At 43.1% G+C, this 16,571-nt stretch overlaps 1 protein-coding gene across 2 annotated transcripts in view; it reads left to right on the top strand.

The window, feature by feature from the left end:
- Positions 1–16,571, top strand: part of TRAF5 (TNF receptor associated factor 5) — a 50,974-nt gene that overhangs the window by 28,609 nt on the left and 5,794 nt on the right. The window contains exons 2-8 of one of the 2 annotated variants that reach the window (XM_043568952.1): positions 4–222; positions 1,818–1,875; positions 4,686–4,787; positions 7,315–7,479; positions 8,190–8,267; positions 8,591–8,665; positions 13,453–13,545. In XM_043568952.1, coding sequence (XP_043424887.1) covers positions 5–222; positions 1,818–1,875; positions 4,686–4,787; positions 7,315–7,479; positions 8,190–8,267; positions 8,591–8,665; positions 13,453–13,545 — 789 coding nt within the window. In that variant the 5' untranslated portion in view covers position 4. The remainder of the gene's footprint in view (positions 1–3; positions 223–1,817; positions 1,876–4,685; positions 4,788–7,314; positions 7,480–8,189; positions 8,268–8,590; positions 8,666–13,452; positions 13,546–16,571) is intronic. The other variant, XM_043568953.1, reaches the window with a different exon arrangement.

Below are 16,571 nucleotides of genomic sequence, written 5' to 3'. Positions count from 1 at the left end.
CAGAATGGCTTATTCTGAGGAGCAAGGAGGGGTCCCCTGTGGTTTCATCCGCCAGAATTCCGGCAACTCCATTTCCCTGGACTTTGAGCCCAACACGGAGTACCGGTTTGTGGAACAGCTGGAAGAACGTTACAAATGTGCCTTCTGCCACTCAGTGCTTCACAACCCGCACCAGACGGGGTGCGGGCACCGCTTCTGTCAGCACTGCATCCTGTCCCTGAGGTGAGTGGGCAGGGCCTGCAGCTCTGGCCAGACCAGGCGTGGCTGTTCCTGGGATGGAAGTGTCGAACGTGGCCACTCGGCTGTCATTGTGGTTTTTGGAATTGCTGTGGTTGGCCGCAGAACCGCGAACTCGAGGAGGGGCTCTCCCAGGGGCTCTCTCTGAGAGCCTGAGGAATAACCTTTTTTTTTGGCCTCTCACTTATTGATAGTCACCTTTTTTTTCCCTTTAAAAAGAAATTCAATTCCTAGTAACTTCTTTTGAATCCATGTTTAATATCTAATATTGTACAGGTTGGAGAGTTCTATCTAGAATGTGGACATTCATAAAATCAATTTCAAAATTTGTAATTTTTCTATATTTAAGACGAAAGCACATAAATGGTACTGTAGGGCTTAAAGAGGAAGTATACTTCTCCTGTATATTTGAGAAAATGTGAAGTCTTTTTCAAGAAAATCTAAGAAACATTATAATCCTACCCATGAGGAAAGAGGGCCTCATTTACTCTTTCATGCAGTGATTTACTGGTAACTAGGGATTTCCAGATTGGATCGCTGTAGTAATTTATCTATGCTGGTAGCTCTGAAAGTAAGCCTTGGGATCCATATTTGTTTTATGTTCTGCTTAAATCAGCAAGAATAATAAGTCTGATGGTGTGAAAAAATAATAAAAAATGAACGATAAGTAAAAAGATAAAAAAAATTCAAGCATAATTAACGTACAGTGTTCTGTTAGTTTCAAGTGTACAATGTAATGATTCAACAATCCTCTACATTACTCAGGGCTCATGATAGTCACCTTTTCTTGACATTCAGACCACATGCGAGGCAAACCTTGATGCACAGTCTGTGTTGGGAAGGACCTGCATCTCACAGGGGTCTGTGTAGTTGTTGCTCCGACTTTTCCTTGCCTTAAGGCAGAGGTGGTGTCGCATCCAGAATGGACCTCTCTGCGATGGATGCTGTCCACTTAGGGCAGTGGGAAAACCTGGGTCATACCATTTTGAGGGAGAAGACCAGGGAAGCTATGGAAGCAGGCTTTGGGGTTTTTTTTAGGGCACTAAGTAAGTTGTTTCCTACCAAGCTTGGAAAGAGGGTTATTACAGCACATTCTCGTTTATTCATGGGTTTGTCTATTCAGCACCTGTGTGTTCCAGGCACCTTGCTAAACTAAGCTTCAGTGTACAGAGAGGAAGAGCTGGAGGTCAGTGTGGAACAGGACCCACTCTCTGCCCTCCAGAACGCTCCAGTCTAGTGAAGAGACAGGTTGTGGCACAGTGTGATAAGCAAAAGACTGCCGTGGGAGCACCGGCAGGGGACATTTAACTCTGTCTGGGGGACTGACTATTTGACCTGCATCTTGGAGAATGAATGGGAGTTTTTTGGCAGACTGGGAAGGTGCTGAAACTGCAGTGGGAGGTGGGGGAGAGACACAACCCTTCTTGGGGGAGGGAGCAGGAGGGAAGGAGGGAAGATAGGGCCAGGTCTGTTCAGGGGAGCTGAAAGGGGTCAAGCATGGCTGGAGTGCTGGGGCTGCTCTTGGAAGAGCGTTTGAGGTCAACTCTTAATTCCAGCTCTATTTTTATTTTTCTCTCCAGAGAATTAAATGCAGTCCCACTCTGCCCTGTAGATAAGGAGGTTATCAAATCTCAGGAGGTAAGAAAATCACCGCTTTGGTTTAGCGGCTCTCTGAGTGATGGAGAAACCAGTGTCCTGGGTTGAACTGGATATAGAGGTTGGAGCAGTAGAGCGGGAGAGGGGGGCCTTTCTTAGAGTCCACTTTCCTCTGGTGTGGGGTCAGGCCAAACCCTACTCCTACCACTGTTTCAGAGGCTTGTTTGGGTCTTTATTGATGCCTCTCCCCCTGCCCCCAACCAAATTTCTACTCTGCTCCCTCCTTACCCCCTTCCAACACCAGCTCCAGGTACATTAAGTTGCTTGGAGAAATTAAACATCCTGTTTCTTGGAATTCACTTTCTCCTCTAGTTAATTTCTAAAACTTCCTTTTATTATTATGTCTAACAATAGCTTTATTGAAGTATAATTCATATGCCATAAAATTTACCTTTAAAGTGTATGTGTTTCCTGGAAAATAATAACACAAAGTAAAGTGTACATGTTTCTTGGATGTATACTTCGGAGTGGAATTGCTGGGTTGCATGGTAATTTTGTTTAGGGCCATAATGGTAACTTTATGTGTAACATTCTGAGGAGCTTCTTCAGACGATTTTTCAAAGCAACTGCACCATTTTACCTTCCTACCAGCAGACTGTGAGAGTTCTAATGTCTCTAGATCCTTGCCGAAAGTTGTTAATGGCCATCATTTTGATTAAGTCTTTCTAGTGGGTACCTTTGCTTTGCATTTCTCTAATGATTAATGATATTAAGCATCTTTTCATTTTTTGTCTATTTGTGTATCTTCTGGGAGAAATGCCTTCTCAATTTCTTTGCCCATTTTTTAGTGGATTATTGGTCTTTTATTGTCGAGTTCTAAGAGTTCTTTATATATTCTGGATACAAGGCTCCTATCGAATGTATGATTTGCAAATATTCTCCCATTCTGTGAGCTGTCTTTTCACTCTTGGTGGTATCCTTTGAAGCATGAAAGCTTTTCATTTTGATGAGTTCTTACTTGTCTTTTGTTTCTTTTGGTCACTTGTTCTTTTAGTTGCATCTAAGAAACCATTACCTAACCCCTGATCATGAAGATTTTCTCCCTTAAAACTTCCTTTTAAGGTGGCTCAGTCAGTTGAGCATCTGACTTTGGCTCAGGTCATGATCTCACAGTCTGTGAGTTCGAGACCCATATCGGGCTCTGTGCTGACAGCTCAGAGCCTGGAGCTGCTTCAGATTCTGTCTCCCTCTCTCTCTGCCCCTCCCCCACTTGTGCACGTGTGCGCTCTCTCTCTCTCTCTCTCTCTCTCTCTCTCCCTCTCCCTCTCAAAAATAAATAAACATTAAAAAATTAAAAAAAAAACTTCTTTTAAGCTCAGTTTTCTTCCTCTACAATTCTGTTACAGGACGTTCAAGCATCACATCCTCCAGGAAGCTCCCTGAGCATGTCTAATGTACATGCTCCTTGTCTATGCTCTTATGTTGTGTTTTCCAAATGCCTAGTAGAGGACAGTGCCATGCTTGTGTTTGCCTCACGCACTAGACCAGGGGTTGACATACTACAACATGAGATATGTTGAGGCGAATCTAGCATTCCACCTGTTTTTGTCTGGCCCATGAGCTGAGAATGGTTTTCACATAAGTCATTGAAAAAAATCCAAAAAAGTGTACACAGGAACTCTGTGCTACTTTTGCACATCTCATGAGTGTGTAAACTATTTCAAAACAAAAAAATATTTCATTAAAAAAATTTTTTAATGTTTATTTTTGAGAGAGAGACAGAGACAGAGACAGAGACAGAGAGAGTGAGAGTTTGAGCGGGGGAGGAACAGAGAGAGGGAGACACAGAATCTGAAGCAGGCTCCAGGCTCAGACCTGTCAGCACAGAGCCCAACATGGGGCTCGAACTCACAAACCGTGAGATCATGACCTGAGCCAACGTCGGATGCTTAACCGACTGAGCCACCCAGAAACCCCAACAAAAAATTTATTTTAAAAGTCAAAAGAAGAATAACGTTTTGTGACATGTGAAAATTACATGAAATTTACATTTCAGTGTCCATAAATAATGTTTTATTGGAACACAGCCAAGCTCATCCATTTAAGTATTGTATGCAGCAGAGTTGAATAGTTGCAAAAGAAAACATTGCATTGTGGCCTGCAAAGCTGAAAATACTGACTATCTGATCCTTTATGGAGAAAGTTTGCCAACCCCTGGTGTGTGCTGAAATAGCAAGTCCTCACAGCTTCAGTGACAGTACCTGATGACTAATACAAACTTTTATACTGTGACAGGAAGCTGAAAGCGTCACCCTCATCCGCAGCCCACCTTCTGACCTTTGAGCATATGAGGTCAAGTGCACCATGAGATTCTCTTGCAGCCTACTGTGCTGAGCATTGAATTTCCTGGCCTGTATGTTCAGTGGCCTGTTGGAAATACGTATCTGAGAAAGCCTTTTCTTTTATGGTGGCGAATCTGATCTTTCCATTCCAACCACTGTCTGGAAGTTTCCACCTGACTTTTTTTTTTTTTAATGTTTATTTATTTTTGAGAGAGAGAGAGAGAGAGACAGAGTGTGAACTGGGGAGGGGCAGAGAGGAGAGGGAGACACAGAATCTGAAGCAGGCTCCAGGCTCCCAGCTGTTAGCACAGAACCCAACATGGGGCTTGAACCCATGAACAGTGAGATCATAACCTGAGCCAAAGTTGGATGCTTAACTGACTGAGCCCCCCCCCCAGGCACCCCTTCACCTGACTTTTGAGATGTATCTGAAGACCAAATTAATAATAGTTTCATTCACATTGCTCTGAAGCTTTGGAGTGTATGAGACCTGTTGTGTTTCTCTTTTAGGTGTTTAAAGACAATTGCTGCAAAAGAGAAGTCCTGAACTTATATGTGTATTGCAAAAATGCTCCTTCATGTAATGCCAAGATTATTCTGGGGCGATACCAGGTGGGTGTTACTCATGACCAATACTTGCTTTGGCTATCTTTCCAGTGGCATGTATTGAACACCTTTATATGACAGTTACTGGGCAAAGCATGATAGGGGGTTCATTGGGTTGCCCTCAGAGAATTCCTGTCTAGCAATACAGTTGGCTACAGTGCAGCACTCCAAGAGCTAAGTGTGGGTGAAGAGGTCCATCTCATATGGACTGCATGGAGGGCATACTATATGGGCTAGACCTACACTGTGGGTTAGGGGTCATTGACCCAAAAGAGAAGCTGTGGGACATGCTGAGCAAAAGGACATGCCAGTTTTGGGGAACTGTAAAAGATTTGGGGTCCCCAGGGTGGGAGCCAGGGCAGTCTGCACAAAGACACATTTGCAAGGGTCCCTGCCCCAAAGCATTGGCAGATGCTGGTGGGTGTTTCCAGCAGCTGTGGGTCCCAGCCCGTTGGTTTATGATCCAAGGCATATAACAGAGCAGAGCAGAACTAGGATGTGATTTAAAGGGAAAGCGTTGGTGTGAGCTGCAAACACACAAGGTGTAGGGGTAGCGAAGGGGAGTTTCTCTCACATGGAACTGCCCTACCTGGTTCTTCCAGCCAGCTGGGGAAGCTCGATAAATGGGAAGCTGGAAATGTGGCTGTGCCACGGCAGGCCCGTATCAGGTTTGATCACACTGTGCAGGAATAAGAAGCGGGCATCTCTAGCTTCCAGAGAATTGCTTGGGGGCTGCTGAAATTTTGCTCTCCCACCCACATCTTTTGGAACACATTTCAGGTGATTCAGCCTTTTCTCCACCTTGCCTCCGAACCCCCCGGGCACTGAGCTTATAAATGAGTAAATGATTTCCTTGTTAACCCCAGGATTTCTTTGGAGGTTCACTGAACTTCTCCTGGGTTGATAGGCCCTGGAGCAAGGCCTCTTTTCCAGCTTTGTTGTCACTAAGGCTGAAAAGGAAATGAGGCTCAAATGGACCATCCATCCATCAGCTTTTGTGACCAGATCCACACTTTCTAGAGAAGAGTGGCTGGTGTCTTTTCACCTGTTTCTTTTGTATTTCCCCTCATTCCTGCCTCCCCCCACCACCACCCTGGCTTCCAAAGGTGAGGTGAAGGTTCTCAGGCAGGAGAATCCTGATGGATGTTCACTATTTTGGTGAGAGTGGAGGGGTAGCAGCAGTGAATTTTGGAGAAGATACGGATTTCAACGGTCACTATTTGTTTCTTATTACTAAAGGTAAAGGAGAGTAGCTGTAATATTTATTTACCTCCTGTAGAAAAACTGGTTGGTTTTTCTCCTTTAGGAAGGGGGTCAGCAAAGTGTTTCTGTCAAAAGCCAGTCGGTAGATTTTTTAGGCTTTGCAGGCCATACAATCTGTGTATCAGCCACTCACCTCTTCCATTTCAGATGGAAAGCAGCCTCTGGCTGTATGTGAACAAATAAGTATGGCTGTTCTCCAGAAAAACTTTATTTACAAAAGCAAGTAACAGGCCAGATTTGGCCCACAGGCCGGAGCTTGCCAACAGTATTGTAAGGGGTCTTGCCGGGAATAACATCAATAGGGTTTTGATAACTTGTTAGCATCACAATAACTTGCAGTGATCCAAAGCGTTTATTAAGATATATCTCCTGCTGGGGGCGCCTGGATGGCTAAGTGTGTTAGGTGTCCAACTTTGGCTCAGGTCATGATCTTACAGTTCCTGAGTTTGAGCCCCATGTCAGGGTCAGCTCAGATCCCGCTTCAGATCCTCTGTTTCGCTGTCTGTCTGCCCCTCCCCTACTAGCTCCCTTTTCCTTTCTCACTCTCAAAAATAAATAAACATTCAAAAAGAAAAAAAAAGATATACCACCTGCTTTTCAAAATTGATACCATAAAGAATACTGGAACGAACACTGTCCATGTTATTGTTGTCTCGTATTCTGATTAAGAACATTTCCTGACTAACAAGCTTGACCGCTCCCAGCTTCTCTTGGGCCTGTGATTCTGGTTTTGGTTTTTTTTCCCCATCTGCTTTTTTTGACCACTCTGGAACAGCTCTCTCTCCCTCCCCTTTCTTCCTTTAATCCTTTTCCTTCCTTCATGTACTTAGGATATGCCCCACTCTTATTTGCTCTTTCCCTCCGTCCCAGCTTTTACCATCTGCCATGCAGAGATTAGTACTTGGTGCTGGCAGTGGGGATGGAGGGTGCACAGAAGAAATTAAAAATGCCCTTGCAGGACTGGTAAATTACTCAGCAAGCCTAAGGAAAGTGTTTAGGAACTGCCCTGCAAATTCGGGCATGTTACTAGATAATCTGAAATAGACTCAGCGTGCTTCCTTCTTCAGCCATCTTCCCTGTCCTCCTAACTCCTACCAAACAAGGCTAGCCATCACAGCCTCCGTCTGGGCAGCCCCATCCGTGCCCTCTCCTCTGCAGCCCTGTCTGCCCAGCTGCCCCCAGTGTCCTCCCTCCCTCTCTAGGCTTCCAGCTGGCTCCCCTCCCGCCGCCCTGGTCAGCGGGGCCCACTGGCCTGTGTTATCTGTTGCAGGACCACCTCCAGCAATGCCCGTTTCAAGCCGTGCAGTGTTCTAATGAGAACTGTCAGAAGCCAGTCCTTCGGAAAGATCTGAAAGAACATTTGAGCGCATATTGCCAGTTTCGAGAGGAAAAATGCCTTTATTGCAAAAAAGATGTGGTAGTAATCAATCTACAGGTAAAGAAAGAAAGAGAAAGAAAGAGACAGAGGAAGAAAGAGAGAAAGAGAAAGGAAGGAAGAAAGGAAGAAAAAAGAAAGAAAGAAAGAAAGAAAGAAAGAAAGAAAGAAAGAAAGAAAGGGAAAGAAAGAAAGATTGTCTTTTATGGGACTAAATTCTACCTGAGTGGTCACAGTGAATTTATTTTTGTACAGAAATAGGTGCAAAGAATTATCTTAGAGTTCTGTAAAAAGCCGAAAGCCTTGCTGGTAGGACACTACTCATTTATCATTGGTGATAGCACTGTTTGAACACCTACTAAGTGTGATTGTGCAAGGAGCAGTGCTAGGTGCTGGGTCATGAGGAGGTGACGATATTGTGTCCTCAGGGTGCTTCAGTCCATCTGGAGTGGCAGGACGTAGGCAGAAAAAGAGAGTCTGCTGTACTTTTCACATGTACCAGAGGAGCCATACTGATGACTCACAAAGTTTGCCCTCAGTGAGTCCTGTGCCCTCTGACCTTTTGGAATAATTGGAAAATTGAATTAATTTACGTGAAGAAAGCGGCCATCTTTTTTTAGTCCTTTTTGGAACTAGGCTGTACCTTCCTGTAGAGGGCAAGCCACATAACACAGATCCCCAGAGACCTATGCATAAACCCTGTGAGGCCATAGTAGGGAACCCTGGGAAGTACAGTTTGGCTCTGTTTCATCACACTTTCTCTGTTTCAGAATCATGAGGAAAACTTGTGTCCTGAGTACCCAGTATCTTGTCCTAACAAGTGTTTGCAGATGATTCCAAGATCTGAGGTAACTGTAAATGATTCTCTTAGATTTTACGTAAGGTAAAGTTTTAGTAACCAATGTGGTATGTGTTTGATAAAATCCCACAGGCAGACGCCCAAGGTTTAAATAACCCCACGACAGCCGTATCTCTGTGTTCCCTTCCCTTTTCCCTGAGAATTCTTGGTTTTTACCACAGCTCTCCTTCTGCCAGGCCTCAGCGTGGCTTTTCCCGTTCTGTTCCCTCCCTTTTTCCCAAGCCACCCTTGGTCCCCTGCACGCTGCCGTTCTATCAGGCAGTTGGAGAATTGGTGATGAATTTCTGTGGCGTGAGGCTGTCTGTTTCGTAGGTGGATGAACACCTCGCTGTGTGTCCTGAAGCTGAACAAGACTGTCCTTTTAAGCACTATGGCTGTACTGTAAAGGTATGGAATGCCGTTTTGTTTCTGCCCCTGCCTTCTACTGTATCGTTTATTTGGCGGGCTTATTTCACTCTTTGATTCCATTCAGGGTGCAGAAGGACATTCACTTTGGAGAACTTTTAGACTGGCCATTTCAGTCAGGGTTCTCCAAAGAAACAGAACTAATGGGAGATACATACCTACATATACATATAGAGACTTATTTTAAGAAATTAGCTTATGTGACTGTGGGAACTGGTGAATCTGATTATTTGCAGAGCAGACCAACACTGTGGAAACTCAGGCTGGAGTTTCTATGTTGCAGTCTTAAGGAGAAGTGCTTCTTTTTTTTTTTTTTTTTTTAACGTTTATTTATTTTTGAGACAGAAAGAGAGAGAGAGAGAGCATGAACGGGGGAGGGGCAGAGAGAGAGGGAGACACAGAATCGGAAGCAGGCTCTAGGCTCTGAGCCCAGAGCCCGACGCGGGGCTCGAACTCACGGACCGCGAGATCGTGACCTGAGCTGAAGTCGGACGCTTAACCGACTGAGCCACCCGGGCGCCCCGAGGAGAAGTGCTTCTTGAGGAAACCTTATTCTTTGCTCTTAAAAGGTGGTTGGATGAGGACTTCCCACATTACGTAGAGTAATCTGCTTTACTTAAAGTCAACTGATTTGTAAATGTTAATCTCAGCTACAAAAGTTCCTCACAGTAACATCTAGATTAGTTTTGACCAAACAACTGGGCACCGTAGCCTAGCCAAGCTGACACATAAAATTAACCATCATGGTAATTATTTCTAATTCAGACTCCACTGCCTCTACCAGATTTTGAGACTTTCTGGAGTCATCCTTCTGATGATTATAAATCTTGGTTTTATGGTACCCCTTCTATTACCACATATTTTGAGATGGAATTGATTTGAAATCATGTTTTGAAATGTATTGGGGCGCCTGGGTGGCTCAGTCGGTTAAGCGTCCGACTTCGGCTCAGGTCATGTTCTCGCATTTCATGAGTTGGAGCCCTGCAGTCAGGCTCTGTGCTGACAACTCAGAGCCTGGAGCCTGCTTTGGATTCTGTGTCTCCCCCTCTCTCTGCCCCTCCCCTGCTTGTGCTATCTCTCAAAAAATGAATAAATGTTAAAAAAAATATTTTTTAAATAAAAAAATAAAATGTATTTTATTACCTGTTAAACACCTTTAAAAATGTTATTTAATAAATTTATAAAATATACAAAGAAAAGAAAGTTTGCTTTCTACCTCATTTTAACAGATTCTTGATGGATCAAACTTTTAGGCATTAAGATATACCATGCACTGTATTGTTTCATACTTTGTGTACATCTAAAATTACTCCAAATTAAAAGTTTATTTTAGGGGCACCTGGGTGGCTCACTCGGTTGAGCACCCAACTCTTGGTTTTGACTCAGGTCATGGTCTCATGGTCTTGTGGGTTCAAGCCCTGCATGGAGCCTCACACTGACAACACAGAGTCTGCTTGAGACTCTCTCTCTTTCTCTCTCTCTGCCCCTCCCCCACTTACTCTGTCTCTCAAAATAAGTAAATAAACTTTAAAAAAAGTTTATTTTAAAAATCATAAAAAATACTAGAAGAAAAGGTGAGTGGATTTTTTTATTCTTTTTTTTTTTAATTTTTTAACGTTTATTTATTTTTGAGACAGAGAGAGACAGAGTATGAATGGGGGAGGGGCAGAGAGAGAGGGAGACACAGAATCAGAAGCAGGCTCCAGGCTCTGAGCCATCAGCCCAGAGCCCGACGCGGGACTTGAACTCACAGACCGCGAGATCGTGACCTGAGCTGAAGTCGGACGCTTAACCGACTGAGCCACCCAGGCGCCCCGATTTTTTTATTCTTGATATAAAAGTCTTTCTTAGATGACTAACACAAAACCAGGAGCTATAATTTTGATGTTTAACCACAAATATTTTAAACTTTTATATGATTTTTAAAAATACCATAAATAAAATCAAATGGTAAACCACAAACTGGAAGTAAATATTTACAACATATGACAAGACAAAAAAGGATATTTTCCTTAATATATTAAGAATCATTACAGTAGGCATAGGAATATATGAGTAGTTTCAGAAAAAAATTCAATTGACTAACAGATGTAAGAAAAGGCACTCAATCTCACTCCTAAATGTATATTATAACAAGAAATATAACTTTCACCATCAAATTGACAAAGATTAAAACAACTTACAATATCCCAACTTTTTCTGAGGATAGTTTAGTTATATCTATGAAAAGTGAGGGGCACTTGGCTACCTTAGTTGGTAGAGTATGTGACTCTTGATCTCACGGTTGTGAGTTCAAGCCCCATGTTGGGCATAGAACTTACTTCTTTTCTTTTCTTTTCTTTTCTTTTCTTTTCTTTTCTCTTTTCTTTTCTTTTTTGAGAGAGAGAGAGGGTGAAAGTGAGCAAAAGGCAGAGAGAGAGAGAGAAGCAGGGGTCACCCAAAGCGGGGCATGAGATCACCTGACGTGGGACTTGAACTCATGAACCATGAGATAATGACCTGAGTGGAAGTCAGATGCTTAACAACTGAGCCATCCAGGCACCCAGAGCTTAATTAAAAAAAATAAAATACAGGAGCACCTAGGTGGCTCAGTCGGTAAAGCATCCGACTTCCACTCAGGTTATGATCTCATGGTTTGTGAGTTCGAGCCCTGCGTCGGGCTCTGTGCTGACAGCTCAGAGCCTGGAGCCTGCTTCAGATTCTGTGCCTCCCCCTCTCTCTGCCCCTCCCATGCTCATGCTCTGTCTCTCAATAATAAATAAATGTTAAAAAAATTTTTTTAATAAAAAAAATAAAATACAATAAAATAAATTTTTTGTTAAAAAAAAAATAGTGAGCCCATACAGTGGCTTTGTAATTCTATTGCTAGGAATTTATCTCAGAAATTCTTTCCTAAGTATGCAATGATTACACGCATATACAAACCCTCACACGAAGCTGTTTATGTAGCAAAAGACAACAAAAAACTAAAAACCTCTAAGTCCATCACTAAAGTACTGGCTATATAATTTTTATTATATGTTATAATATATTATTTATATTTTGGAATACCATGCATCTGATAAAAAGAATGAGGTATGTATTTTTAAAAATTAAATATGGTTATGATCTCATTGAGTTAAAAATGTGTATATATCTTCACTGACTCTGGTGAGTGAGAGACTTAGCAAATTGGATGCGGTGCTGGAAAGAAGAGGACTTTTGCTTTTCATTCTATATCTTGCTGTATTGTTTCACATGAGCATCCATTTCTCTTTTTTTTAATTTTATTAAAAAAAAATTTTTTAATACGAAATTTATTGTCCAATTGGTTTCCATACAACACCCAGTACTCATCTCAACAGGTGCCCTCCTCAATGCCCATCACCCACTCTCCCCTTCCTCCCACCCCCCATCAACCCTCAGTTTATTCTCGGTTTTTAAGAGTCTCATATTTTGGCTCCCTCCCTCTCTAACCCCCCCTTTTTTTTCCTTCCCCTCCCCCATGGTCTTCTGTTAAGTTTCTCAGGACCCACATAAGAATTAAAACATATGGTGTACGTCTTTCTCTGTATGACTTATTTCACTTAGCATAACACTCTCCAGTTCCATCCACGTTGCTACAAAAGGCCATATTTCATTCTTTCTCATTGCCATGTAGTATTTTGTTTTAACGTTTATTCATTTTTGAGAGACAGAGAGAGACATATCATGAGAAGGGAAGGGGAAGAGAGAGGGAGACACAGAATCTGAAACAGGCTCCAGGTTCTGAGCTGTCAGCACAGAGCCTGACGCGGGGCTCGAACTCACGGACTGTGAGATCATGACCTGAGCTGAAGTCAAATGCCCAACTGACTGAGCCACCCAGGTGCCCCTACATTTCTCTTACCTTAAGAACCTATTTTAAAAAATGCATATTGTGGGACCCTTTAAAAAAAATCATTGGAGTCCACAGACTTTCACATATCAAACCAGTGACAGTCTTGGCTACAAAAAGGATAAGGTTTATCTTTTTAGTGCATGAAATATGGCATTGCTTTGCAGCTCTGAAAGGAATCTTCCTAATAGTTAGGCCTAAACTCCCAGTTGGGCTGTAGTCTAGACCTTCCAGGATGAAAAGGAAGAAAAGGAGGAGGAAAGGTATTCTCTGGAAAAGGGGCCAATCCTAAACTGAAGGAAAATTGTTGATAAGTGTATGCTTTGGTCCACAGATCACCCAGAACATCTACCATTTGCTTTTACTAGTAATATAGGCAGTTTGCAATTCGGTATTTTAATCATCAGGGAAGAAGTAACCCTTTATTCTTATAAACCTGTTATTTGATTTTGAGGGCAACAAATTTGCCTGGGCTGAAATTACAATCAGGTTGCATGCCTGTGGCCTTTGATAGAAGACAGCATGAAAATGTGTGCTTGGTAGGAGAGAGAACTAACCTAGGCTTGAAACTGATCTGAAGCTAACCCGCCAAAGAGATAGGTTTTGTGTGGGAGTAGTTGACAGAGGATAACTACACTTGACCCACGGTCACACATTCCCAGCACAAGGAAGGAAATCCACATTGAAATTTTGACAGTGGCCCGATTCTCTGTTTCTGTAAGTTTAAAATTGTCTCATGGGCACTGTAGAATCCTGTGGCTGGGAAAGGGACCTGGAGGGACTGTTTCTTCTGCAACTCACCTTCGGACAAGCAAGCAAAATTGTGAAGGTCTGCTTTAGCAGAATATCTCGCCACCACCTTCATGTTTGGAGCTTTTCAGCAGCCTGACTTCCTTTCCTTTTCACATTGAAGGATAAACGGGGGAACCTGCTGGAGCATGAGCATTCAGCCTTACGGGACCACATGCTTCTGGTTTTAGAAAAGAACTTCCAGTTAGAAGAGCAGGTAAATATTCAAGAATTCAGATATAAGGGGAGGCATCACAACCACTGGGGCTGGTAATCGTTGGCTTTTTATCGTCTCCTCTGTTTGAGTACATGTCTACTGGAGGTAGATGGTTTTCTACTAAGTGGCCAGGCAGACCCATAGGATTATAGAATATTAGAACTGGAAGGTGCCTTTGAGATCTCTGGACCCAACCCTTTCATTCAGCAGATGAAATAACTAAGCTCAAAGAAATTTTGATGTGTTTGTAACTTGTAAGTGGTAGAATTTACTCTCAAACCCATGTCCCCTGATTCTTAGTCTAGAAATACCACACTGTCTCTGCAGCCTATCCACACGCCTTTTGGTTAATATCTGGCACCTAGTAGGTGACTAGCAGGCGCTTGATGTTTTTTAATTAGACCAATCTTACCATGAAGCAATAGTTAACTATCTGTTCTAGGCATTTTGGGTTTTATATATTTTGTAGTAAGTCTTAACTCCTGCCTATGAAAAGCTTTGCAGCCTGATAAATGCATACATACATATGTATTTCACTGAGTTGTGATTACCAAGTGAAATTATGTGTGCAAATGCCTGCCACAGTCCCTGGAATATTCATAATGGACTCCAAATGCTGATTCTATTGAGTAATTATTATAAAAGTTAATTATTTTGTTAGAACATCTCAGAGGATCAGACTTCTCAAGCCCATGTCAGGAAGAGAGGGAGCTGAATTCTATTATTGCCAATTAGTTTATGGTGTCTAATTCCATATTAAAGTAGGTATGTGAGTTCCAAGGTCAGACCCTGGAGAAAAGTGCGAAGACCACTCAGACCGTGACTTTGGTAGAGGGCACACTGCCTGATAACCATTCCTAAGTTCTTTCTGTACCACTTGCCTCATCCATCCATCCATCCACTCATTCAACAAACACCTGCCATACATCAGCTATGAGGTGCATTGCTAGGGGCTCTGAGTCAAGAAACACACAGCTTCTGCCCTTGAAGGACTCACAACGCAAAAATGCAAATAGATAAGTTGCCATGCCATAGGATATGCTGTTACTCAGTCTGGACTACAGAGGCTGCAGCAGTTTGCTCTGTGGGATTTGGGGAAAGCTCTTCAAGGTAGCACATCCGAGCTTCATTTTGAAGGAAGAAAAGATTTGTCAACTTAAATGTTGTGGGGAAAGAACGTTCCAGAAAAGGAAATCTTGTGCCAAGACCAGGAGTTATGAGAGAGGCTGATGGTTCAGGGAACGGGGGTTTTGGGGTGGTGAGGCTCCTGAACATGAGCCAGAAAGAGCTGGAGACTGGTGTGCTGGGTGCAGATTGCAGTGGCCTTCCACGTAAGCTAAGAGGTTGCAGATACTGTACATTCAATTATTATTTTTTATTCATTCATATCTGCTTTGTTTCAGAAAGGATTTAAGGGCCAAAGTTTGAACTAATGTTTGTCAGTAATAGGGGAGCTAATGGAGGTTTCGAGATAAGAAAATACAGGTTTCCCACACAATGGGAAACAGAGCAATCCTATGGAACCTTTCATAAGCCAATGTCGTGTAAAGCAAAGAAGCAACTACCATTTCATAAAAGCGAAGATCCTCTTTGATTTCTTTCGGTTAGTGAAACAGGCACTAACGCAGGTCTTTCATGAAAGCAAAGTGGCGTGAAGCAAAGTTTTGGATGGTGGGGGCAGGCGAAGACCACTACTTGGCTGCTAATTGTTTGGCTTTAAACAGTAAGATAGCTGGTGGTAGCACAGAAGATGGATAGAGGGAGAGGAGAGCATGAGGACAGGGGGACCAAGCAGAAGGATGTTGTCACGAACTAGGCAATGTAGCAGTAGAGCCTGGCAATTGAACAGTGAGGGCTCTGGAGCCAGAATGCCTGGTTTTGAGACCTGGCCCCACACTTGCCGTATGAGTTTGGACAAGCTACTTAACTCCGCTCTTCCCCAATTTCCTCATTCATAAAATGGGGTTGTTGGAAGGGTTAAATGAGCTAATATATTTAAGCTCTTAGCACAGTGGCAATGTAATAAGCAGTTCAGTACTAGGTGAAGGCAAGATACTGGAAGTGATGGTGCTGGTGGCTCAGCCAAGGCTGTGTCTGGGGATGGGAAGGGCATTGAGAGACACTCCAAGGTCACAATGGCAAGCTGTAAGTTTAGAAGGCAGAGAACATGGAATTATTATCTGAGATGGACACTGCAGGACAAGTAGAGGGAGAAGACACTTATCAAGGAGATATGTCTACCATGTAGGTGGAAATCAGCTCTCAGGATCTAAATGGAAGATTCTGGGGCCAGAGAGCAGATGGTTGTTGCAACCATTTGTTCATTTATAAAACACATATCCAATGTCCTCTGTGTGCCAGGCACTGTGCAAGGCTTTGGGGATGAAGAAATAAGGGAGATGTAGCCTCAATAGTTTAGTGGAGGAAAAGACCAAAACAACCCAAAAAAGCAATAAGAGTAATGAAGGTAAGTTAAATGCTAGAGTGTAGTCAGGGGGTCTTAGAACTTGAGAGATGACCTAGGTAGGTGATACTAGTGAAGAAGTGTTTCTGAGAGAAAGTGTCCTTGAGTAGAGGCTTAAAAAGTGGTAGTTTCTAGATGGAGGAGGAAGTGTGTGAGAGACCAGGACTCAATGGACAATAGAAGTGTGTAGGCTTGCAGGGCAGGGCACAGGTGGGATGGGAATAGGCAGCAGGCTGAGAAAGTAGCCAGGGGCAGATCATGTAGGACCCTGTAGGGTCTGTAAAAGAAGGCCACTAAGGATGGTTAAGGGGGGGGGGGGGGGGGGAGTGACAAGACAGATTTGTCTCTGGTTACAGCATGAAGGATGAATTGGAGAAAAACAAGTGTAAAGAAAGGGAGAGCATCATTCGTTCATACTAAAAATATTTATCAAATACCTGCTGATGCCAGGCACTAGACCAGTTGCCAAGATTACAGCAGACTGTGGGACATGCATCCCAATTCCCATAGAGCTTCCCATCTGGCGGGAGTGCGAGGGATGGTGTAGGACCAGGTGGGAAGC

This window comes from Prionailurus bengalensis, chromosome E4 (assembly GCF_016509475.1).
Source record: "Prionailurus bengalensis isolate Pbe53 chromosome E4, Fcat_Pben_1.1_paternal_pri, whole genome shotgun sequence".
In the NCBI taxonomy this organism is placed as follows: domain Eukaryota; kingdom Metazoa; phylum Chordata; class Mammalia; order Carnivora; family Felidae; genus Prionailurus; species Prionailurus bengalensis.
The sequence above is the reverse complement of the archived record's forward strand: the minus strand, read 5'-3'. Positions and strand labels throughout refer to the sequence as shown.